The sequence below is a fragment of the Narcine bancroftii genome, chromosome 8 (assembly GCF_036971445.1).
Source record: "Narcine bancroftii isolate sNarBan1 chromosome 8, sNarBan1.hap1, whole genome shotgun sequence".
Classification (NCBI taxonomy): Eukaryota; Metazoa; Chordata; class Chondrichthyes; order Torpediniformes; family Narcinidae; genus Narcine; species Narcine bancroftii.
Genome location: NC_091476.1, coordinates 91,994,453 through 92,020,358, shown reverse-complemented (window position 1 = coordinate 92,020,358; position 25,906 = coordinate 91,994,453). Strand labels below are relative to the sequence as shown.

General features: G+C 42.0%; 1 protein-coding gene across 9 annotated transcripts in view; it reads left to right on the top strand.

The window, feature by feature from the left end:
* The window catches only part of robo3 (roundabout, axon guidance receptor, homolog 3 (Drosophila)), a 361,322-nt gene that overhangs the window by 307,787 nt on the left and 27,629 nt on the right, over positions 1–25,906 (top strand). For 6 of the 9 annotated variants that reach the window (XM_069894503.1, XM_069894505.1, XM_069894506.1 and 3 more), the window contains exons 17-25: positions 3,292–3,486; positions 5,223–5,246; positions 7,929–7,971; positions 8,071–8,219; positions 14,322–14,600; positions 17,872–18,007; positions 19,140–19,382; positions 21,335–21,522; positions 23,312–23,431. In XM_069894503.1, coding sequence (XP_069750604.1) covers positions 3,292–3,486; positions 5,223–5,246; positions 7,929–7,971; positions 8,071–8,219; positions 14,322–14,600; positions 17,872–18,007; positions 19,140–19,382; positions 21,335–21,522; positions 23,312–23,431 — 1,377 coding nt within the window. The remainder of the gene's footprint in view (positions 1–3,291; positions 3,487–5,222; positions 5,247–7,928; positions 7,972–8,070; positions 8,220–14,321; positions 14,601–17,871; positions 18,008–19,139; positions 19,383–21,334; positions 21,523–23,311; positions 23,432–25,906) is intronic. The other 3 variants (XM_069894502.1, XM_069894501.1, XM_069894508.1) reach the window with 3 other exon arrangements.

Here is a 25,906-nt window from a genome sequence, read left to right as displayed (position 1 = left end):
ATAACAGTTATTCCAAAGAAAGATAGAGACCCTTTAAAAGTGGCTTCATATTGACCGATTTCTTTATTGAATGTGGATTACAAGATTGTAGCAAAGGTATTAGCTAACAGATTGGCTAAATATTTACCACAGTTAGTAGATGTAGACGAAGCGGGTTTTATTAAGAATAGGTATTCAGCCAATAATATTACTAAATTGATTACAATAACCATTGCATCAAGGCAGCAACGCAACCAACCAACGATAGTAACGCTAGACATGGAAAAAGCTTTCGACCATGTTGAGTGGAATTTTTTTATTTAAAGTACTCGAAAGATTTAAATTTGGACCACTCATTACTGGTTGGGTGAAGGCGTAATATACAATCCTTCTTCATGGGTGGTGACAAATGGACAGGTATCACCTGCATTTAATTTGTCTCGATCAACTGGACAAGGCTGTCCATTATCACCAGCCTTATTTGCATTGGTTATAGAACCATTGGCTCAGGCAATCAGACAGGATGTTGATATCAAGGGAATTAAAGACGGTGAGCATGAATATAAAATTAAGCAGTTTGCAGATGATGCATTGATATACTTATCATACCCTAGAAATTCTTTAGGGCCATTACAAAATTTGTTGAATCAATATGGAGAAGTTTCTGGTTACAAAGTTAATTGGGATAAAAGTGAGATATTACCAATATCAGATGAGGAGTATTCAGATTGTAAACAGTTTACAAAGTTTAGATGGTCTAATAAAATTAAATATTTAGATGTAACAGTAGATAGAGATTAACAGAATTAGTATATGTTAAATTGTGTACCATTGTTAAATAAGATTAAATTTGATTTGAATAGATGGAAGGATTCGCCTTTAACGTTGATTGGGGGAGTAAATTGTATTAAAATAAACATATTTCTTCGTATTCAATATCTTTTTCAATCTATTCTGTGTTCTATACCAAAAAAACATTTTTAAGGAACTAAATATGGTGGTATGACTGTTTTTATGCAAAAGTAAATTGTCAAGAGTTTCACTGCAGAAGTTGACATGGAGATGCGAGTCAGGTGGACTTCAATTTACTAAATTCTCAGAATTATTATGAAGCAGCACAATTAAAATTTATCAATAGGATGTTTGATATTGATCAACCTCCAATATGGGCTAAGGTGGAGTTGGCTTAGATATTTGAGTATAATGTACATCATTTTATATACAAATGGAATCCTTCTCTTTTGCAAAAGTATAAATTGCCAATATTGAGACATTTAATGGTAGAGGATTGTTTTAAAGCCGATATGTTTCTTTATTTTACCAGACTTAGAGAAAAATTTGGGATATCACCAAGCTCTTTATTTTCTTATTATCAAGTTTGGGCTTTACTGTCAGAAAATTGTGGATGTAATTTGGTTCTACCTGGACAAACAAAATTTGAGATTTTAATTGTTGATAAGAGGAAGAAACGGTTCATTTCTGAAATGTATGCGTTATTACAGGAAAAGATGGCTAAGGTTGATTTATACAAAACGAAGGATAAATGGGAAAAAGACTTATCTAATTCATTAACTCAGGAGGAATGGATGAATATGTGTGCGGATAGTGTTACGAAATTAATTAATGTGAGATATAGTTTAGTTAATTATAACTTTCTACATCAGTTGTATTTGACTCCTGAGAAGTTGAAAAACTACGGTTTTAGTTCTTTGGATTTGTGTTTTTGATGTGGAAGACCGACAGGTACTTTTTTACATTCAGTATGGACATGTGAAAAAGTTAAACCTTTTTGGGAAAATATCATTAGGTTTTTGGAAGATTTGTTCAAGATTGAACTGCAACTTTATCCATTATTGCGTTTACTGGGTTATACTAATACATTAACGATGGGTTTGCGATTGGATAAATTCAAAATAGCATTTATACGTCTGGGGTTAGTGGTGGCTAGAAAATGTATTGCAGTTACATGGAAAAATCATGTTAAATTGAATATACAAAGATGGCATAATGAACTAAAATCATGTATTTACTTAGAGAAGATAACATGACTTATGAAATATCCTTTTTTTGTTAAATTTGGGGTTTATATTTGAAACGTATGGGTTTAGATATAAGATCTTTTTTTTACGATGTAAAGGGTTTGCACACTACACAGCAACTGATAATTACCCAAAATACGTATTTTACATGGGGGTAGGGACATAGAGAGTGGGGTGGGAAGATGGGGGGTAGTAGGGGTATTGTTTTTTTGTGTAAATTGTTTTGCATGCATTCTATAACATTCATAAATAAAATTTTCATTAAAAAAGGTAAACAATCATTTCATATCATTTTGCTGTGCGCAGTAACACAGTGCTTGGCTATGGGAGTGGTTATCCCAACTTAGAGTCATGTTCCTACAAGAAGTGGTAAGAGTGGCTTAAATTTCTGTGGCCTTTCTATTCAAGCCATGACTCAACTCCATCTTTGCATCTTGTTTCCCACAATCCTTGTGCTTAACAAAAATCTGCCAATTTCAGTTGTAATTTCTTCTTTTTTGGGGAGAATGTTCCACAGTTCAAATGTAAGGAACTTCATTCAAATGTACATCCTTGTTCCAGATTTCCTTCACCAGAAAAAAAATAGTTTTGCACTGATTGAAATTCTATAACAGTATCCAACACCTCAAAAGATTGCCTCAGGTGGTTCTACCTGAAGGGTGACAGGGGGATTCTTCATAAGAGCCTCATTGTTGACTAGCTCAGTGGACCAGGGCAGCAGGGAAATTGTTCTTGGTTATGTTCAGCATGTTCAGTCTAGCAGCCGGCCGACGCTGAGCGTGCTTTGGATACAATGAATTTTGATGTTATCAATGTTATCACATCTGGGGCAGATGTGAAAATACAATAAAAATTTGCTTCTTAGCAGGCTTAAAATAAGAGAGGCAATATGTTTAATATGTTTATGAAACATTGTGTGCAGCAGAGTGGGGTGCTGGGTAACCCTGAAATGTGGTTGTAGTGGCAAAGGAAGAAAATAAAGGAACTCAATCACTTCCTGCTGCCTTGGACTCGATGAAGGGTCCCAACCTGAAACATTGATTGACCATTTCTACCCATGGATGCTGTCTGACCTACTGAGTCTGTCCACTTCTCATTGTTTGCTTTTGGTTTTGGGTGGAAATCACAAAATCATCTTGATTGCATAAACACCAGATTGTGAGAAAATGGTCATTTCTTCCTTTGCATCAGTACCCAAGTCAAATTTCTGTCCTTGGCTTTAATTTTTTTTGGCACTTTGAAAGGCTCTTCTAACCCGTTTGTTGGCCCCCAGGTCCACCTTCAGACCAGGAATCAGTTCCAGTGGAGACCAATGAAAACGTCAGCCTAGCAGAACAGATAACTGATGTGGTGAAACAGCCAGCATTCATCGCTGGCATTGGAGGGGCATGCTGGGTGATCCTGATGGGTTTCAGCGTGTGGTTGTACTGCCGAAGGAAGAAAAGGAAGGAACTCAGCCACTATACTGGTGAGGAGGGAAACGGCATCCACAACTTGCACTTGTGTAACACCCATGACACTGAGCCATATAATCAATTATTAGGGAAGGAGAGTAGGAGTTTAGGGGAGAATTGTGTAGATAAGGATGAAGGCATGGCTGGTTTAACATCAGGCCACTTAACACGAGTTGGATGAGTGCAAGATTCTCAGAGTTCCATTGTGGTGAAGGAGGTTGCAGGCAAATAGGAATAAAGCAAATGAGACTTGTATAAAGCTAGGCCATTGCCAGGTCGGGTGCCAGTGTAGGTCAAAGGGCAGAAATTATCCTTACCCACGCTGAGTGACTATAATGAATAATTCTTCAGAGGGCAGGCATTTCCACTATCCCTCTTCTCTGACACTTGGATACCTCCACCCCCCCTCCCCCCAATTAGCAATGTGGCTCTTTGCTCCCTCCCCCACTCATTACTACTGCTTGGCTCTAGTTTCCCCCTTCCCCTGCCTGTTTATTCTTGCATCTGACGAGGACCACTCTCCATCAACAACCTTCTAGCACTGTTCTTTCATTAGGGCAGGAGTGGGACTGGGCTGTATCACAGCCTCATTTGAATGAGGCCAACTGCAAGGTTGTCCTATTGAAGGAGCATAGACGAAGAATGGGTCCTGGGAACTTCCTGATGAACACGGCTCAGTTACACGTGGCCGAACAGGTTGCACCTGACCAAGAGTGTTTGTACCTAGAATAAGACACTAATCATGATCTGGGTTTTCAGTGAGGCAGGGCTGAAAATGTAGCACCATAACTTTACTGGCAGCATGGAGTCAGACCCACTTCAGTCTCTTAAACCAGGCTGCTGGTGATCTGTGGGTGCTGGACACCATCATTCAAGTTATTCAGTGTGCTAGAAATATGGTTACTCGCTCTTGTTCTGTAGTTGATATTAGGAGATTGGTATCACCATGAGATCCCTTCCAACCCCTCAGCAGTTCTCATCTAACAATAGTAATAATAACGCTTGCACAATATCTGTTCCTTCCGTCCGTTACAGCACTAACTAAACTCATCACTTTCCAGGTAAGTGAACCTGTGCTTAAGGCACTAATTGTTGGCTACTTAGCTGACCTCTGCTTAAATCTACTGAAGCACTGAAGTTATTCACTCCAGGTCACTGAATAACTCTGGCCATGACACACTTCTGAGCGCCCACTGTGTCTGCTTTGTGGAACTTCAGCCACCTGTTACTTTTTTTTAAAATTATGTTCCCCTTCAGTCTCTGCTCAGCAACCTCGAGAAGGCCACACAAGCTGTTCTGACAGCCTCAGAAGGCACCTGCCACCATACTCCACCTGGAATGGAAGGCCCTTTCTGCAGTACAGCTGAGCATGCCCATAGGGATAGCAGGCACTCACCCATACATGAGGCATCTGCAGCATCATGTGTAGCACAGCAGGAGCTGTGATTCCATGTGTAACTTAAGAACTGACCAAAAAATTTTGATGTCAGCATTTTTCTTTTTCCAATTACTGCCTCCCGCTTTGCTCAAATGAGATAAATCAGTTTTTATAAAAGTCATTGAAATGTGCCTTCACTCAATCTATAACATTAGGGCATTATCCCGTCAAGACAAAGGCCAGAAGACATATTTGAAGATGGTCCTGTTATCCCCATGTGAATGTAGCCAATTAGTGGCGTGGGCTGGGTTACACACTGCAGTGTTGATTCCATCTGCTGTTCATCATCTTTCTCTCCTCTTCTCTTTACAGCTTCCTTTGCATATACACCAGCAGGTATGTTATGCAGACATTTTATGTTCACTCCTTGTTTGCATTGTTTCCTTGCTGTCTTCAGTCCCAAGTTCACAATTGTGAAGGAAATCAACAAAGCTCCAAATGTCACAGCATTCCCCAGGAGTAATCATTGCAATCCACTTTTGATACTATGACTTCCCGACATTTTTTTTTCAACAACACTGAGAAATTACCTCAACCATAGAAGTTCAATTAAAAGAGCTCCAATCTCATTCCTGGCTGTCATTTTAAATTAAATGATTTTTTTTTTCAAGGCTGCTCTTCAATCAGTCCATAGTGAGCCCTTGTGATGTTGCATTAAATGCATGCTGTTGGAGCTTAGCTATTTGGAAAGCTGATGACAAAATGGCCACCTGTCAACACTGAGAAGAAAACTGGTCAATAAAATGGATTTTCCCTTTCAAAGAACTGCTGCAAGCAGAACTATAGGAAATTAAATTAACATAGATCAATCAGGTTGCACCTGAACATCAAAAGAATGAAAACGAGTGATTTTTATTGCATAAAATAATCCTTCTCAAATATGATTCAAAAAATTATGGAGCAGATCCATCGACCAAACTGGCAATTTAGCATCACGAGAAAATATTATGACAATGTTTACCAAATGTCACAAGCCTTAAATCTGTCAGGTTTGTAGCATGTCTATGCTACACTGAGAATGTATCCCATTCCCACTCCTGAGCTGTTCACCATTAACTATCTAAAATAAGTGAAGGCAGCAAAAAAAACTTCCCCAAGGTGGCATTCAACCATTTGCTCCTGTTGGGATCCACACCCAGTCACACATACACCAGAAAATTGGATGCGCATGAAGTTCAGTTGCTCTCTTGATTTGCTCAAAGCAAACGGGCAACACACTGGCATGTGGGTCACACTCTGCTGGCAGTAGAAAGTTGGAATTTGCATCCCGTTTGACTTCCTTTCAGGAGTTTTTTGATTTACCCAAGGTCGAAACTGGATGTGTTGAAACCCTCATACTAGAGAAGGGCAGGCACTAGTGCCTGGTGTGGAGAAGCACGTCATGGCAGAATGGCAAATAACTTATCCTACTGTTAATGTCATGTTTTATTGACTATTTGGAGCTTCACTTCTAAAGTATATTTTGGAACCTTAGAGCTTCCCAATGTAATTTACGGGCCAGATACCAAATGAACATATTTTGACATTCTGTCTTAGAATTCAAGAAAGAGGAGCAGGAGGAGGTCATCTGGCCCTGAAAGTGTGCCCGGCTATTTAATTTGGTCATGGCTGATCTACGCTGGTCTTGTCTGTGCCAGTTCCTCAATTCCTCGATCTTTCAATGGTTTGTCTACTCCACCTTAAATATATCAATTAAGCTGCTCCAACATCCTTGGGGAAGAGAATTCCAAAGATTCAGTCCTCTCCAACAGAAGACATTTCTTGCTGATGTTGATTAAGTGTAAGGAATGTCTAAAAAATTGGGAGGAAATGTTCTGCTTTTATTCAAATAGTGTATCACATACAGGACCTTTTGTGGGAAGGCACGTGGTTTAACATCACATCCAACAGTAGGCTGCTCCTGCAGTACAGAATTGAAGTGTCCCTCTACTCTGAATCCAGATGTTCACAATGAAATAAGAATAATGTGATGTGATACACTTCATTGTCATTATGCTGGTATATCCGTCAATGAAACATGATTAGCATCGACTGGAATATAAAATAAAACACAATACAATAAGCCATGTACAATAAAAATGCAATATTCTAAAATAAATTGTTAAAAAAGATACTGATTCTAAAACAAGCTCAACATCGTGAATTGGTATTTAACATTATCACAGCTTCAGATAAAAGCTCTTTTTTCATGTCTAGTAGTTCTCAAGCAAAGCCTATAACGTTTGCCTGATGATAGGAGAGTTCACGGTTAGGGTGTATTGCGACTTTAATGATATCCCTCGCCCTGTCCAAGCATCATCCCCTGTAGGTAGATTTGATGGGAAACAATTGCATTCCAACAATCCATCGGGCAGTTTTCACTACCCACTTGAGTGCCTTACGATCTTGTACAGTAAAATTCCCATATCACAATGAAATACTGTATGTCAGCCTGCTCTCAATGGTACATCTAGAGAAATCCAGCAGCATTCTGTTGTTGTGGCTTTTTGACCAACATTGATGAATTCAAAGTCCACGTGAGATCATCAAAGATATGGACCCCCCAGGAATATGAAGCTCTGAACCATTTCACCTCCGCTCCATTGATGTAAACCAGGATGTGCGTGTGGCTTCCCGCCTGTCTAAAATCCCTTTTGTCTTCTGGGTAGTGAGTAACAAATTGTTCTCAGCACACCACAAGGCTAGGTGCTGCACCTCACCCCTACAGGCTGTTTCATCGTCCCCTATGATCAGGCCTGTGATCAGTCCTAGGATCCAGTATCTTTATTAATGCGATGCTATAGGTGATGGCGCTGTCCCAATTCTTCTTGATTGCTGAAGGAAGTCAGAAAATTCCTCAGAGGTCTTTCTAAATAGTCCTACTTGCTATTTGCTCCAGTGGACGTTGGCGTCAGTATTCGGTTGCAATCTGTGTTGGAATAGACTGATCCTTCCTGTCTTATTTCACCCTTCTGTTGTGTGTGTTCACTCTGCTTTGAGATTGTTGTAAAGGTTTAACTGGTATTTGCTTTCATGCAGTAGCTTTTCCACACGCTGAGGGTTCAGGCATCACCAGTAGCAGGTAATTTATAATCAATTCACTTAAAGCGGAATCTCCTAGCTATAGCTTTTGAATTGTAACACCAAGCTTTGGTATTCACCTGCTGAAATATCCTCCCAGACCAGGAATCCTCAACGCAAATGTCACCAGCTACCCCTGGCTGGCGGACTCTTGGCCAGCTTCCAACCTGATGCGGAACAGCAATGGAAAGGAAAGTTCAGCCGGCTCTTGCATAGCAAAACATGAAACTACCGAACGGTTCTACAATGGTGAGTGAGGTGACAGGTTTCTGCAGGGTACCCTCAGAAGCAGACAAGGCAACTGTCAATGTGCATGTAGGTTCTCAACACAGTGTCACCATAAGCAATGGCCAACTTTTTATCGGTGTACAAGTGATCCCAATTGTAGGTTTTACTGATCACAGCTTTTCAGTTTATGGGTATGGTTCCCAACAATGAGTGCAACTACAGGCAAAGGTTACTTCATCAAGCAGTACAGGGTTTGTAGGTTAATTGGTGTATTTGGGCAGCACGGCTCGTGGGCTGGAAGAGCTACATGCTACATCTCAAAATATTAAAAATTAAACCCAAGGCCTCAGGATATCAATGAGGAAGAAAATGTAATGATAATAACCACCTACAGCTTGCCCTTGAACACTCAATTAGTTCGATCCATGCCATGGGCAGGAGACTTCAAAGTTTATCAGTAGCCCCCGAACTGATCAAACGAGTTCCAAAGGACAGCATCTGGGCCAGAAAGAAACCTATATGGACTCGTCCCCAGAAATAGACTGAATACAGGTCTATCTGTCCCTGACAGGATAATGACCACTATGCAGATGTGGTGGATGCAAAGTCCTGTCTTAACAATGAGGACACCCTTCATTTCGTTGTGTGCATCCCTGAGGTGGTATGTTCTATTAACCTCAGAAATATTAACACCTCAAAATGTATATTTGTCACTTCACTAATTCCCGAGACTAACCATTTTTCTGAGGAAAGTGTAGCTGAGAACTTCAGGAAAAATTAGGAATTCCTAAAAAAAACTTGCGATGATACAACAGACAGTATTTGCACTGAAAGCAGAGACGCTGGTGCTTGGTGATGTTTCAGCGAATGGACTGGAGTCAAACTCTGCTTCATTGGGTCACATAATGCTGAACAATGAAACATGTATCAGGAGTAGGCGGATGCATGAATATCACCAAACTGAGCCTAAGGGAGCGCCGAATGTGGAAGACCAAAATGTTCTGTTCCCTGATGATAAAGAGGATTTGATAAATCGCATGTCTCTACAGTTGTCAGGATGCCTGCATCGATCAAAGTGTAAAACTTTCCAGTGTCCACATCAAACAACAACAAAGCGATGGACGGTATCAGTGCTCTTCACAGCGACCAATGGTCAGCTTGGAGTCTGGAGTACCATTTAGTTCAGATTTTATTAATGCCACCATCTAAATATGGATGAAAGAGGTGAATTCCTGAGAGTCTGACAACCCGAGTATCATGGCAGCACTGGATGATTCTGACTTCAAAGTACCTTAGTTATTGAGAATTAAGGGAAAACTGACCGGAATAATACATAAGACAGGAAGATGGGAACTAATATCCTCGTTCCATTTCTCAGATGTTTCATTGGTTTTCTCTCTAGTATTTTTTCGGAATTGAGAATTAAAATAACCAGCAAGGACTCCTTTATGTTGCTATTGAAGAACCTGCTTTTCCATATTCTTTGCCTACATGTTCAATGCATTCTCTGGGACCAAAACTAATTCACCATTGATCCCACCAAAGATGCAAGGGCCTATGTTTATATAATGTCATATTTCTTTATTGTTTCTCCTTGAAGCAGCATGTCAGAATGTCTTAAGCGAGTAAATGTTGTCTAGTAAGGTTTTTCCATACAGGTAGAGCTGAGTGCAGAAAGATTTTTTTTTCTGGAGGTAGGAACTAAGAGAATAGTGTTAGGCAGAATCTGCTTGGGTTTTCAAGCAAGTGCTCTAAGATGTTTAATGTGCTGCAAAAAGAAAACTGTGGGAAGTCAGCTTGGATGAATCTTCATTTGTGGTTGTGATACTCCCATAAAGCCTTCTTCACCCCAATAGTCTGAGCTCAAGAGTTCTACTCAAATGTCCAGAGCCAATAGAATACCAGGGATGCAAGCCTCAGTTCATCTTGACAAAGAACAGGGATGGGAAGAGCATGTTGAAGCAAGCTTGATGCTAGACCATTCGGCCAGACACAAACTTACCGTTTTTTTTTAAAAACAGCATACAGCACTGTAACAGGCCATTTTGGCCCAAGAGTCCATACTACCTAATTTACACCCAATTAACTTACAGCCTGGGTACATTTTGAATGATGGGAGGAAACCAGAGCCACCGGGGAAACCCATGCAGACAGGGAGAGAATGTACAAACTCCTTACAGACAGTACGGGATTTGAACTCCAGTTCCAATCACTGGCACTTTAAAGGCGTTGTGCTAGCTGCTACGCCAACATTCCACCCTGTTCTTTGATTAGAGTGGGAGAGTAAGGAGTCAGTAATAATTCTTGGTTAGTTCCATAGAACATTACAGCACAGAAACAGGCCTCTTCGGTCCTTCTAGTCTGTGCCAAACTATTTTTTGTCTAGTCTCACAGACCTGCATCCAGTCCATAGCCCTCCATCCTTCTCCAATCCATGTATCTGTCCAAATTCCTTTTAAATGTTAAAATTGAGCCTGTATTCATCACTTAAACCAGCACTTTGTTCCACACTCCCACCCCTCTCTGTGTGAAGTTTCCCCTTATGTTCCCCCTAAACTTTTCCCCATTCACCCTTAACCCATGTCCTCTGGTTTGTATCTCACCTACCCTAAGTGGAAAAAGCCTATCTACGTTTACTCAGTCTACCCCATCATACTTTTAAATACCTCTATCAAATCTCCACTTTTTCTTCTACACTCCAGGGAATAAAGTCCTATCCTTTTAATTTTTTCATGTAACTCAGTTCCTGAAGTTTGGGCAACATCCAAGTAAATCTTCTCTACACTCTATCTTATTGATTTCTTTCCTGTAGTTAGGTGACCAAAACTGCACAGAATACACCAAATTTGGTCTCACCAATGTCTTGTATAACTTTATCCTAACATCTCAACTCCTATTTGATTTATGAAGGCCAAGATGCTAAAAGTTCTCTTTCCATCCTTATCCACCTGTAACATCACTTTCAGGGAATTCTGTATCTGTATTCCCAGGTTCCTCTGTTCTACTGCACTCTTTAGTGCCCGACCATTTACCATGTATGTCCTTTCCTGGTGGTTTGTCCTTCCAAAATGCAACACCTCACACTTTCTGCATTAAATTTCATCTGCCATTTTTCAGCTCATTTTTCTAGATGGTTCAGATTCCTCTGCAAGCTTTAAAGACCTTCACTGTCCACAACTCCTCCAATCTTAGTGTCATTCGCAAATTTGCTGATCCAATTTGCCACATTATCATCCAGATCATTGAAATAGATGACAAACAACAATGGTCCCAGCACCGATCCTTGAGACACACCACTAGTCACAGGCCTCCAGTCTGAGAAGCAATCATCCACCACTACTCTGTTCTGGCTTCTCCTGTCCAATGGTTGTTGAATCCAGTTCACTAATTCACCATGAAAACTGAGAACCTGAACCTTCCTGACTAACCTCTCATGTGGGACCTTGTCAAAGGTCTTAATAAAGTCCATGTAAGTACATCCACAGCCTTTCCTTTGTCAACTTTTCTGGTAACCTCTCAAAAAATTCTGTCAGATAAGTAAACACAACCTATCATGCACAAAGCCATGTTGACTATCCCTAATCAGTCCATGGCTATTCAAATACTTGTATATCCAATCTTCCAATAATTTACCTACTACTGACATCAGACTCACCCGCCTACGATTTCCAAGGTTACTTTTGGAGCCTTTTCTTAACAATGGAACAATGTGAGCTCCCCTCCAATCCTCCGGCACCACACCCATGACTATTTTTGCCAGAGCCCCTGCAATTTGTACACTAGCCTCCCTCAAGGTCCATGGGAATATCTTGTCAGGTCCTGGAGATTTATCCACCCTCATTTTCTTTAAGACAGCAAACATCTCTTCCCCCTCTTTAATCTGTATAGGTTCCATGAACTCACTGCTTGTTTTCTTTACTTCCCTCAACTCAGGACAAGTTTCCTGAGAGAATACTAATAAAAAAAAAATTTAGGTTTTCTCCTTCTCTTTTGGCTCCATACATAGCCAACCACTCTGATCTTCAAGGGGACCAATTTTGCCGCTTACCCTTAGACCCCTTAGGATTTTCCTCCACAGTCTGCCAAAGTAACTTCATGTCTTCTTTTAGCCTTCCTGATTTCTCTCAAGGTTTTTGTTGCTCCTGAAATACCTTGTTTGCTCCCTTGCCTATACCTGCTGTACACCTCTCTTCTTCCGAATTAGATCTCCAATATCCAAGGTTTCCTATGCCTGCTAACTATTCCTTTAACCCTGACAGAAACATAAAGCCCTATACTCTCAAAATGTCACCTTTGACGGGCTTCCACTTACCTCACACATCCTTGCCCAAAAACAACATCCCAATGCATGCATTCCAGATCCTTTCTCATTATGAGGGGCGCTGGACAGAGTAGCGATTCTTTGCCTACCGTATGGAAGACAAATGTTACAGAGTTTCATGTATGTTACATTCTAAATGTAGTATTATGTGACAATAATGGAATCTTTACCTTCTACCTTTATTTCCACAAAGTTGGGCTTTCTCCAATTTAGAATCTCAACTCAAGGCCCAGACCTATCCTTCTCTATAATTAACTTCAAACTAATGGCATTACAATCATTGGACCCAAAATATTCCTCTGCACATACATCTGTTACCTGTCCGTTTCATTCCCTAATAGGAGATCCAGTATTGTACTCCCTCTAATTGGTACTATTAATTAAGAAAACTTTCCTAAACCTATTTGACAAACTCCAAGCCATCCAGCACTTTTATAGTATGGGAGTCCCAGTCAATATGTGCAAAGTTAAAATCTCCTACTATCACATCCTTATGTTTCATGTAGCTGTCTGCTATCTCTCTACAGATTTACTCCTCAATTCTCGCTGACTCTTAGGTGTGGTCTTACCTTTCCCATTCCTGAGCTCCACCATACAACCTCAGTAGACGAGCCCTCTGGATTGTCCTGCCTGAGCACAGCTGTGATATTTTCCATGACGAGCAATGTCACACCTTCCCCTTTCATCTCCACACCCGCCCCCCCACCCCCATTCTATCGCCTCTGAAGCAACGGATGTCCAGAACATTGAGTTGCCAGTCAGGTCCCTCCTGCAACCATTTCACTAATGACCACAATGACATAATTCCACGTGTCAATCCATGCTCTAAGTTCATCTGGCTTTCCTACAATACTCCTTGCATTGAAATAGATGCACCTGAAAATATTGCCGCCACATACAACCCATTGACCTCCTCCACTCCTCTTTCTGCTCTGGCACTCTGGTTCCCATCCCCATGAAAATCTAGTTTAAACCCTTTGGAGCAAACTTTCTTGCAAGGATATTACTCCCTCTCCAGTTCAAATGCAAACTGCCTCTTTGGAACAGGTCCCACCTTCCCTGGAAGAGAGCCCAATGATCCAGAAACCTCAAGCCCTCCCTCCAGTACCATGTGTTTAGCCACATTAGGCTGCATCATCCTTCTATTTCTAACCTCACTGGCACGTAGCATGGATAATAATCCTGAGATCACAACCCTGGAGGTCCTGTCCTTCAACCTTGCACCTAACTCCCTGAACTCTCCTCGCAGGACTTCTTCACCCTTCCAACATCATGCACCATGAGATTGGCTGCTCACTCTCCATTCTGAAAATGCCACGAACTCAATCTGAGATACTTCAGACTCCTGGCACCAGGGAGGCAACGTGCCATCTGATATTTCCCATTCCTTTCCACAGAACCTCTTATTGATTTCCCCTAACTATGGAATCCCCTATCACTATAGCTTTCCTTTTCTCCTCCCTTCCCTTCTTAGCCACAGTTACCATTTCTTGCCCATGGTGGTGGTCAGGGGGTCATGGCCGTGGGTTGATGTATGACCATTGGCAAAGATTCAACATCATTGGATCATCACAGCTCAATACCTATCCTTTAGATGGTGCCATGTATTCTGGCTTATGCTTCAAATCATAGGCCTAGAATCTATCTTGTCAGGCTGTGTGTGTCCCTCCAGAAATGTCAGAATGTTAAGTCCTTTATATGAGGTATAACTAAGTGAATAGATTGATAGTTTTTACTCGTCTAACTGCATTCCCCAGTTAACAAGTAACATTTGTTATGTCCTCTTGTGTGCCTCAATCCAGAAGCTGGCATTTCCAACTACATTGCTCAGACGGAAAAGTTTGGTACAATGATGTCCGATGGGCCCATCTACAGCACCATTGACTCTGCCAGTGATGAGATGCGTACGTTCAATGGGGCTTTCCCAAATCAGCAGACTACGCTGTATGCGAGCACTCCTGTGGTGCCCCTTGGAGCCCAGAATCAGTACACAGCAGACCCCATCACTGGACACTGGAGTGCCCAGGCCGGACCTTCTAACACACAGTACTCCCAACCTGAGCGTGGCAGACAAGATGCTGGTGAGATGTTTGAACATTGACGTCATTTTATCACTTTAACCGATCTGAAAGAGAAAAGGGATTAAAAAAATATATTGGGTTTGGGATCCTGTGGTTTCCCAAGCCAACCTGGTTTGCAGCATCTTATTGGAGATCATGGGCCAATAGGGCTGAAACAGGAATCCTGGTGAGCAAGAGCATGAATGGGATCAGGTGGCACTGATGGAGACCAATCGACAGTCAATGCTATTGGGTCAGGGCCCTCTATCAAGACTGGTTTATCCTGGTTGGCATGTTTCATAGTTCATTTTAACAAGCCACTTTTCTTCCATCAACCAAGACCAAAGCCACCTGACAATTCACTGCATGCTGCCAAGACATCCTCCTGGCCAAATGAGGCAGTGTTATAATGTACCAGGGCATTCAGCCCATAACATTTGTTCTATCATTGTTCATGGTTAACTTTTCTCCATTTTGTTTTCTATCCTTTACAATCTGGGAACCAAATTATCTCAAACCCAACATTTTGATCCTTTTTCAGCGCCTTTCCAAAATGCTAAAATATAAATATGAATAAAAGTATTTGGTTTTTTAAGGAAGGGTGTAGAATTGGTGGGAGAAATGTTTTAATTATTATTTGTCAGGTGTATGCATGTCCATTATTGTTGTTCATTTCTATAGGACAGTGAATCTCGGATCTTGGGTGTCATTGGGGAGAGGGGGCAGGCAGTCAAGCCTGATTGGGGTGAGGTGAGGAATGCTCAGCATCAGTGGTCATGAGATCAAGGCAGGGTCATCAAGATTATCTAAAAACACAATGCTGGGGAAATACAGCAGGTCAAAGAGCAGACTTTATGTAGCAAAGATAAAGATACATAACCAACGTTTCAGGCTTGAGCCCTTCATCAAGGTATAAGCAAAATGTGGGCAGGGACCCAAACAAAATGGTGGGGGGGGAGTAGGGCAGGGGGAGGAGTACCTTTCCACAGGCAGGAGGTAATAGGTAGATAAGGGAGGGAGGGTGCTCAGAAAATAAGGGAAGGTGGGTGGGGGGGTGGCTCTGTGAATGGAGAGGGAAGGGGGTTGAGAGCTAGAGGAAAGAAGACAGATGTGTGGAGAAAAGAGAGGAAAAGTGGGGAGTAGGCTAGCAGAAACTGGAGGTGTTGATGCAATTGCCACCTGGCTGGAGAGTGCCAAGATGGAAAATTAAGTGTTGCTCCTCCTAATTTATGGGTGGTCTTGGTATGATAGGACATGAGGCCACAGACAGACACGTCAGTGCAGGAGTGGGTTGTAGATTTGAAATGGTTGGCGACTGGGAAATCCCTGTCACTGATATGGACTGAGCAAAGGTGCTCAGCGAAGTGATCTCCCAGTCTGCGTCTGGTTTCTCCGATGTATAGAAGGCTACAACGAGAGCATTGGATGAAGTAGATGACTCCCGCAGATACACAAGTGAAGTGTCGTGTAACTTGGAAGGACTGTTTAGGGCTCCAAATGGTGGTGAGGTAGGAGGTGTGGATGCAAGTGTGGCACTTCCCGTGGCCGCAGGGGAAGGTGAATCATTGAGGTTATTATAGTTGCTGTTCGCCTGAGGGGAGTTGGTAGGTTAAAGGCAGGCAGTAGGCACATGAAGAGAGGGTAAGAGCTGATTGAGGCTAGGTCCCCAGGGACAGCACTATATAATAAAGATATGGTTGTCTGAGGAAAGCTCGGTAGCAAACACTCTTTAGAGTAATGGAACCTGACCTCCTGGGCCATGTTCTGGGTGCTTTACTCAGGAATATTCTCCTGACAGGTGCAGAACTCTTGCCTGATCTGCAAGGTTAATTCTCAACCAGAAAGGCCTGACTAAATTTCTGAGTGGCCCAATTTGGTCCTGAAATGATCGCAAGATTGAAAATAAGCAATTTTCAGAGAGCACTAAAAACAAAACACCAAACATCCACATTATCTACGTACATTTGCTTGTTAGTGTGGCCATGTGGGTGTACATACGTGTACACCATTGTAGAGACTGGATAGTGTCTGCACCCACCAGTGAACAAGCCCTTCAATGTTGTCAAATGATCTGTTTCCACTCGGGGCAAGTGGCCGATACATCCAAAACTTGTCAGCAGCCGTGGAGGATAAAGGGAGAGAATTAACTGCCATCTAAGGTGTTAGAGAGTTTGACTGAGCAATATTTCTTTGATTTAGACTAATTCTCACTGTATCACTGAAATATCTGAAAATGATGAATTTGATGATTTATTGCAATGAATAAGTTATTGAGTTATTATCTTTCACCAATAATAATATGATCAGATAATCAATAGTTTTGGCTAGGGGTATTGATCAGTTGGTCTCACGGTGCTAAAATCCAGCAGAACAGGGAGTCAAGATCTAACAGTGTCCCATCTGAAGGTGCAGTGGGGAAGGTATGTAGCAATCTGGCAAATTAATGACCAAAAGAGAATGGGCAGATGGAGTTTAATGTAGATAAGTGTGTGTGATGTATGCAGTGAAGGGGAGGGCATTGAGGCATGCAGAGGAACAGAGGGATCTTGGAATAACAGTGCAGCATTCCTTGAAGGTGGATTCCCATGTAGATAGGCTAGTGAAGAAGGCTTTGGTATGCTGGCCTTTATAAATCAAAGCATAGAATATAGGAACTGGGGGGGGTGACGTTGAGACCGTTTAAGGCATTGGTGAGGCCAAGTTTGGAGTATTGTGTGCAGTTCTGGTCTCCAAATTATAGGAAGGATATAAATAAGGTTGAGAGGGTGCAAAGAAGGTTTACGAAAATGTTGCCTGGATTGCAGTATCTTGAATATGGAGAAAGATTGAGTAGACTGGGACTTTATTCATTGGAATGTGAAAGGTTGAGAGGGGATTTGATAAAGGTATTTAAAATTATGAAGGGAATAGATAGAGTAGATGTGAATAGGCTCTTTCCCCTGAGGGTAGTGGAGATTGGGACAAGGGAACATAAGTTAAGGGTTAGGGGGCAAAACGTTAGGAGTAATATAAGAGGATGCTTCTTCACTCAGAGAGTGGTGGCTGAGTGGAATGATCTTCCGGAAGAGGTAGTTGCGGCAGGGTCAATTCTGTCATTTAAGAGGAGGTTAGATGAGTACGTGGATGTGAGGGGGTTGGAGGGTTATGAGCAAGGGAGTGGGTAGGTGGAACAAATGGAGTTTCACGTAAATCGGTGTGGACTAGAGGGCCGATATGGCCTGTTTCCGTACTGTAAATTGTTATATGGTTATGTTATATATGGATATACCAATTACCATTCACCTTCCCACAGGTGGGAAAACCGGGAAACAGAAACTGAATGCCAAGTCAGCGAAGGCTGCACCTCTGAACTGGACAGATTTACTGCCGCCGCCACCACCTAGCGTGGATGTCGATTCCTACGATGATGACGAGGAGCTGGAGTATGGGTACATGACACAATTCATTGTAAATCTACTCAAGTGTTGAGCTGAAGCCTGCAAATGTTTGGTTCTTTACCTCTAGTAAAAACACAGAGGAGCTCAGTCAGTCTCAGAGTCCATAGGAGGTAAAGAAATATTGCCGATGTTTCGGGACTGATCCCTTCCTCAAGGTATTCTTGAGGAAGGGCTCAGGCCTGAAATATCACTAATAAAGGGCTTAGGCCTGAAATATTGGTAATATATCCTATGGAGCAAGACTGGCTGAGGCAATCCAGCATTTCTGTGTGATTTTACTACAATCACAGTATCTGCGGTCTTTCATGTTTTGTCACAACTCCAGTGTCCCAAGCTCAGGCCTGATCTCCAGTGCAATGCACAAAATTGCTGGAGAAACTCAACATCCATGGGAAGTAAAAGGTAAACCAATGTTTTGGGCCAGAGCCCTGCATCAGGAGCCATTTATCCAGCACCTTGATGCATTGCACTCAACCCCAGCATCTGCAGATGATATAGTTTCACTCCATTTGGCTGGTCTGCAGTGATGTCTGTTGCATGTTCTCCCTGTGATCTCTTGGGATTGCTTCATATTCCCAGTTTCCTCCCATAGAATAACTGGCCTCCATCTAATGCAAGTCAGCAGGTGGTAAAATTTGGGGAGTATAAAATGAGATTACTGTAGGATTAGGGTAAATGGGTGCTTGATGTGAATTCCACCAAAGGCTTGTTCCATTTTGTATGCCTCGATGAATTAATTTGAATTGATGTGAGATTGGTAGGTTTGGTCAGGGAGGCCATGTGGTGCAAATAAAGCAAGGAGGAGCAAAAGAAACACGAGGGCCAAGATTCCATGGATTGCAATTCGGCACATGCCCAGGGATGCTCCCAGCTCTGATAGGCTGAAGTGGGTTTCACCGTGACACTGCTGTGGCCTGTTGATCAGTCTCTGGCTATTTTTTTTAAATCTTGTGCTTCAATAGGAAACCAAAGGATATAGTGACCTCCACCAATGTCTGGACTACTTCTATCCCAGATTAGAGCTTCTGGCCTAAAACACTCAGGTTGTGAGAAGATATCGGACGAATGTAGCATATGCCCCCTTTGCCTTGAGATTAAGCTGTGTTCGCTTTTGCTTTTGAAGGCCTAGTGTTGATGAATGGTGCCCCCCACTCCCCGAAAGAACCTACTTGGTTGAGGGTGCCAGCGAGGAGGAAGGGCCCCCTCCACCACCTCGAGGAGAGGCATCATCTCCTGCCACTTCGTATGGCCAACAATCCACAGCGACGCTGACACCGTCACCTCGGGAAGAGGCGCGCTCCACAGGTCATGGGGCGACTGAGGATATTCCAAGGCTCCATCAGTTTGAGATTCCACACTTACATCGGTGAGCATGTGGACGAGCTGGTTGTTGGACTTACAAGCTGACCCATCAAAGAAACAAACAACGAAAATATTGGGGAAGGGATAGGTAACCACAGAAAATAATAATTGGTTTAATACTCTTACTTCCCTCACATTTATATCTCCGTTTTCCATCACTTCTGGCTTCTTGCACATCCCCTGTTTGTAACACCACTACTGAGGGTAGTGCTTTCAGCCATCAAGGCAACAATCTATTAGTCTCTCCCTAAACTTCTTACGACCTTGCAATCCCTTGTTGACACAGCATCCATGGAGGAGCATGAGCATTTTTATTACATCTGAGACACGACATTAATCCATTGTTGTCCTCAGATGAATGTTCCCTGATTCTTTTACCAAGATGAATTAAATTAGCAACCATTCCAATGGTTCCACTTGAGTGCAGATGAACTCCAACTAGAAAGCTGAGCTCAAAGGCTGATTCAGACAAGCAAGAAGAGAATCTGGCGTGATAAATGGAAATCTCCATTCACGGAGATTCACAGGTTAATGTTACTTTTTTCTGGGTTTCGCGTTTAAAAACGATCTCTGACATGGTGTAGTGGAGCTTCATCCCAGAGACAGTGTGAGATCCCTTGATACAAATTTTTTAACTTTAAAATATTTATGACGGCTGCTGTAAATCTCACATTTATTGCCCGTTCTACTTCTGGGTCCTTCTGGTTCCTTCAGACTTATAGTTTAAAGACGTTAAAATGTTGACAGTAGAACAGCACATTATTCCCAGAAGTGATGTCCCAACTTGAAATCTGCAAAACATTATAGACTTCCAAGCTGTAAAATGAGGGCTGTTTGACTCTATAGTTCTAAGGAACTGCTTCTGTGTTGTTAGACTGTTGTCCCCATCGAGGTTTATTCTCCTGGTTCTCCATGTCACTTTTATTGAGCTCAGCATTCTTTATGGACCGGACATTAATGGCTGGTTCAATCAAAAAAAACCATGTGCTTCCACTGCAAAAATAAATAGCTGATGAATAACTTGTCAGAATAGATGCAGATGTTATGCTTCACGTTCACCTCTCTTCCCCAGAAAATCTGAATACAATCCTGATGGAACCTAATCATTTTAATTGAACAAATTCTGCACAAAAGTTAACAGAAATACACATGTAACGGGGATGTTGAAGCTCATGAGATATTTGATGGAGCAAATAATGGGAACATTTTACTACTGGCAGAAATATCAGTAACCAATGGTGGCAGTTTGAATATAGTTGGCCCCAGAACCAGACAGGGGATTCAGGAAAACTTTTGTTAATGTTGTGATAGGAATGCACTGTCTGAAAGGGAGCTGGAGGCATTTTCTAGTGCATCAAACATTTCAGAAGGAATCTTGATGGGGGGGGGGGGGGGGAACAGTGGGGGGGAGTGGCTGAGGAGAGAGCAGAGAGGTGGGAACTAATTGGGTAGCGTTGTCAAGGGTGACACAGCCATGATGGACAGAATGAATTGTTTCGCACTCTAATTGCAGGTGAAAACTCAGCCTGTAGTAATCTGCAGGAGAGAAAAGGAAATGAAGGGAGGAGTGCTGAAGGGTATCTATTGTCTGTCTCCTGCCATTACTCTCGTGGGAATCTATCTCAGTGACAGGAGTTATTTTGTGGCTTCTACGTTTGCCAATGAAGCCAGTATGGATTTGATTGTGGAGTTTGAGAGATTCCCAAGTATTCATAATTTTTAAAATTTAGACATGCAGCATGGCCCATGAGCCTGTGCTGCCCCAAATACCCAAATTAACCTACAACCCCTGTATATTTTGAAGGATGGGGGGGTAAAAGAACACAGACGTGGGGAGGACATATAAATTTCTTACAAACAGTGCCGGATTCCAACCCAGCTCTCTGGTGTGGTAATAGCATTGTACTAAATGCTACTCTGTGCCACCCTATCGCTAACTCTGCGGCCCTCTTTCAGGAGACTCCCAGTGGGACCAGTGCCTCTGCCCAGACCTCCCACACCGCCATCATCGCAAAGCCACTCAAACATGAACGGGAATGAAGATGTCATCGTAGAATCAGCAGCTGCACATCGGCATGGGCACAAACGCAACCTGAGCCAGACCATGGCCAACAGCAGTGAGAACGTCAATGGACCTGGTGGAGGTGAGGCACCACACTCATTCATACACAGGGAAAAGGAAGCAAAGGTGGGCATTAGCTGTGACACAGCAAGTAGAATTGCCAGCTCACAATACCAGAGTCCTGAGTTCAATACTGTCCTCCAATGCTATCTCTGTCAAACTTACATGTTTTCCCTGGGCTTCCTCCAGGTGTTCTGGTTTCTAATCACATCCCAAAAATATGGAGGTTGCTAGGTTAATTATCTATTGTAAGTCACTCCTTATATCCAGTGGTAGAATCCTGGGAGATTTGAGGGGATTGTGGGGGGAACAAAAAGTCGGAATAGTGTAAATGAATAAATAACGTTTGGTGCAGATTCTAGGGCCTTTATCCATGGGGTATGATTCTCTGTCTGTGATTATGCACCTTTTTGCTTCGCAGATGGGCACTTGAGTTTTACAGCAGATGTCCTTTTAACTTATTTAATACTAGTTGTGTTAAGAGACATTGATTGGTTGGGGAATCGAGAAAATCTGATTTCAATGTTGTGTTCAAATTTTCGCACTGGTGTTCAACGTAACCACAGATGAATAAAGCACCAGTACAAAGACAGGGTGAGCAATAATAAATGAGACCAGGAAAGCAATTGTAGGTGCCCTGGCAGGGATACTGTATCATTAGCCATATTGTTAGTCTGGTGATCTTAACATCAGTCATTACTGGAGGAGATTCTGAGGGACAGGATGTACATGCATCTGGAAGACGAGGACTGATTGAGGACAGTCAGTGTGGCTTTGTGAATGGGAAATCACTTCTCACACATTTGACGAGTTTTTTTGAAGAGTTGACCAAGAAACGCGATGGCTCTTGATAAGTGTCCACATGGACTTTAGCCAAATCTTTGACAAGGTCCTACATGGTAGGCTGGTCCAGATATGGGATCCAGCTAATTAGATACAGAATCAGCTTGATGGTTGGAGTCAGAGAGCAATAACAGAGGGTTGTTATTCAGATTAGAGGCCTGTGACCAGTGATGTGCTGGGTCCATAGTTGTTTATTGTCTACATTAGTAACTTGGATGACAATGCAGTTTGCAAAGCCAATAAATATGTCAATGACTCCAAAATTGGTGGTACAGTGGAGAATGAGGAAGGATAAGTCTTATGAGGCAAGGTTAGCAGAGTGTGGACTTTTCTCTTTGGAGCAACAAAGGATAGAAGGTGACTTAATGGAGTCCACAAGATTCTGCGAGGCATAGATAAGGTAGACAACTAGTGTCTATTTCCCAAGGTGGGAGTAGCAAAAACAAGAGGACATCTGTACAAAGTGAAGGGAGGAAAGTTTAGGGGAGACATCAGGGATAGATTTTTTATTCAGAGAGTTGTGGGTGCCTGGAATGTCTTGCCAGGTGTGGTGGTGAAGGCTGATACATCAGGGGCATTTAAGAGTCTCTTTGACAGGCACATGGATGGAAGAAAAATAGAGCGCTATGAGGTAGTAAGGGTTTAATACTTTTTGGTAGGAATATGTAGGTCATCACCACAAGGCTAAGAGGGCTGAGAAGCCTGTGCTGCTGTAGTGTTCTATGATATCTTAAGATTTGAACAGGATCTAGATGATCTGAGCCCACCGAAACATAATCCAGCAAGAATCAAAATCATTGGGAGAGGAAAAATTCTTCACACTGTGGGGACATTTGAAATTGCACTCGCATGCACTTTTGAAAGTAAAGTAATTGCAGAACATTTGTATTGTAACTGTACCTTAGAGCCTAGAAAATCTCAAGTTAGTGTATTTCTGTCCTTGATTATTCTATTTACTTGGTATCCAGGGAAGACAAGACACACTCCAGTGATGGGGAACAGCAACGTTAACACTCCACCCAGCCAGAAGGCCCGAGCAAAAAAGAAAGCTAAGCAGAATCAGTATCGGCGTGACGTCTCTCAGGGAGGTGAGTTCCAGCCAAGGTTTGACCAATGACTGTCTCGTATTCTCTCTGGACAAACTAGGGCCCAATTGCTTTCCATCTGCATTCCAAACAACTTTTTATCCTGAACGCATGACCAATGCTAGAATGGCAAAATAGTCCTAATTCACTGGAAACTGAATTTATTATCCACAAAAGAACCCAATTTAACTCAAATAATCCACAAATCCGACCGACCATTCAGAAATCCCAATGGTTGTTTACCATGCTCCCTTTCCACTCACTGGAGATCTGATTCCCATGCTTCCTCCAAGTCACTGGATATCTAGTTCCCCACTCTTCTTCAACTAACCAAGGTCCTGCTTTCCTTGCTCATAGAGCATAGAACATTACAGCACTGAACAGGCCCTTCAGCCCATGATGTTGTGCTGACCTATATAAACCTCCACAACAATAGATTTTTCCCTACCTCACACCTATGACCCTCTATTCTTCTTACATCCATGTGCATATCGGAGTATTTTGAAGGACCCCATTGTACCAGCTTCCACCACCACCCCCGGTGATGAACTCCAGACATCCACCACTATCTATGTAAAAATGATGTACCTCTTATATCTCCCCTAAACTTTCCTCCCCTCACCTTAAACAGATATCGACTGGTATTTGCTGCTGTCACCCCAGGAAAAAGGTCTGACCTATCTAAGCCCCTCATTTAATTAAATTTAAATTTTAAAATTAGACATGCAACACATTAATAAGCCCATGCCTCAAAATTACACCCAATTGACCTACAATCCCAGTGCATTTTGAACAGTGGGAGGAAACTGGAGCACCTGGAGGAAACCCTCGCAAACATGGGGAGAAAATCCAAACTCCTTACAGTCAGCACAGGATTCGAACCCTGGTCCTGGTCACTGGCGCTGTAACTGCATTGCGCTAACTGTTACGCCAACCATCTGTCCCTTATATATTAAGTCACCACTCATCTTTCATCACTCTCAAGAGAAAGCCTTAGCTCTGTCAACCTTGTTTCATATGATATATAATCCAGACAACATTCTGATAAATCTCCTCTCCAACTCAGTATAGCACTGGTTCTCAATCTTTTTCTTTCCACTCACATTCCATTTTAAGTATTCCCTATGCCATAGGTGCTCTTTGATTAGTAAGGGATTGCTTAAGGTTGTATGTGAGTGGAAAGAAAAGTTTGAAAACCACTGTTTTAACCGTACTCGTTATGTGCACGGTTTGATAACGCCAAAGGAAATGGGCCAATGACAATTTTTCTCAAGCAAAATCTTTCAGTAACAATTGGGTTTAGAGCAGTGATTCTCAACCTTCCCTTCCCACTCATGTATCACCTTAAGTAATCCCTTACTAAGCACACACCTAAGGTACCTAAAAAAAATACATTTTATAGCATGGGATTCTATAAATATACAGTTTTCCAAAAGATTCCATACTTTTCTCATCTAATATGAGAATATCCCAATATGAATGACTAAACCTTGACTTTTAAAATAGTTTTTTTTAACAGATTTACCGATCTGTGACACTACTTTTAATCATTTGACAATCTGTATCCTCTGGATGTCGTTGTTAGTTGGTCCATGCAGACACGTTTTTCATACACATGTAGCTTCCTTATTATTCCTGCAAATTGCTTCACCTCTCTTAATTGTATGGAAATGAATTTACCAAATGCAGTGCCATGGAATTGTGCAATGCATTTTATATTTTACAATGTAATATTGTGTAATATTTTAGTCATTGTTTATTCCTTCTAATTTGATGTTTCCATTATGTAAGTGGTGAAGAACAGGAGGCCCTAGTACTGATCCTTGTAGATCATCGCTTCTCACTTGTTGCCTAGTCTGGGTTTCCATTAACAACTACACTCTGCCTTTTGCCCAGCAGACAAGCTTGCTCCATCCCCTTTATTTCATTAGTGATGCTTTCCTTACTGATACTGTTCAGTCAATTTGGGAAGGAAAGGAGTGTTAACAGTTGAAAGTTAGGAGGGTCTCTGTGGGCCCAACTGGTTGATATCCTTTCATCTGCTACATGATGATGCTCTGCAACATTCAACATTTGGTGAGACCATTTCATACCTTGCATTGCTGGTAACTACAGAAACAAATTCTGAAAAGGAGGCACGAGTGGCTTAACTGAAGGAGTTATTGGCTGACGATGTAGGGTGATCTGTGGTGCTGGTTTGCTATCATAAATGTTTACAAATGAGTTCCTCAAACCACTGATCCTTATCATGGGGGAATCCTTCTCCACAGTTAATGACAATCTTTGGTTCTGTGAGCAGCTGTCCCACTTTCCTCAATCATCGTTGAAGGCTTTTTATATCTCTTTCACTAACATCCTTCAAATGGAGTTTTGACTTTCTGTTTGTCTTGTAACTTAGACCACCTCCTCAAATAACATATATCCTTGGGGATATTTGGCTCTTTCATCCTGTTCACACGCTTGTGATAGAAAAGTCTT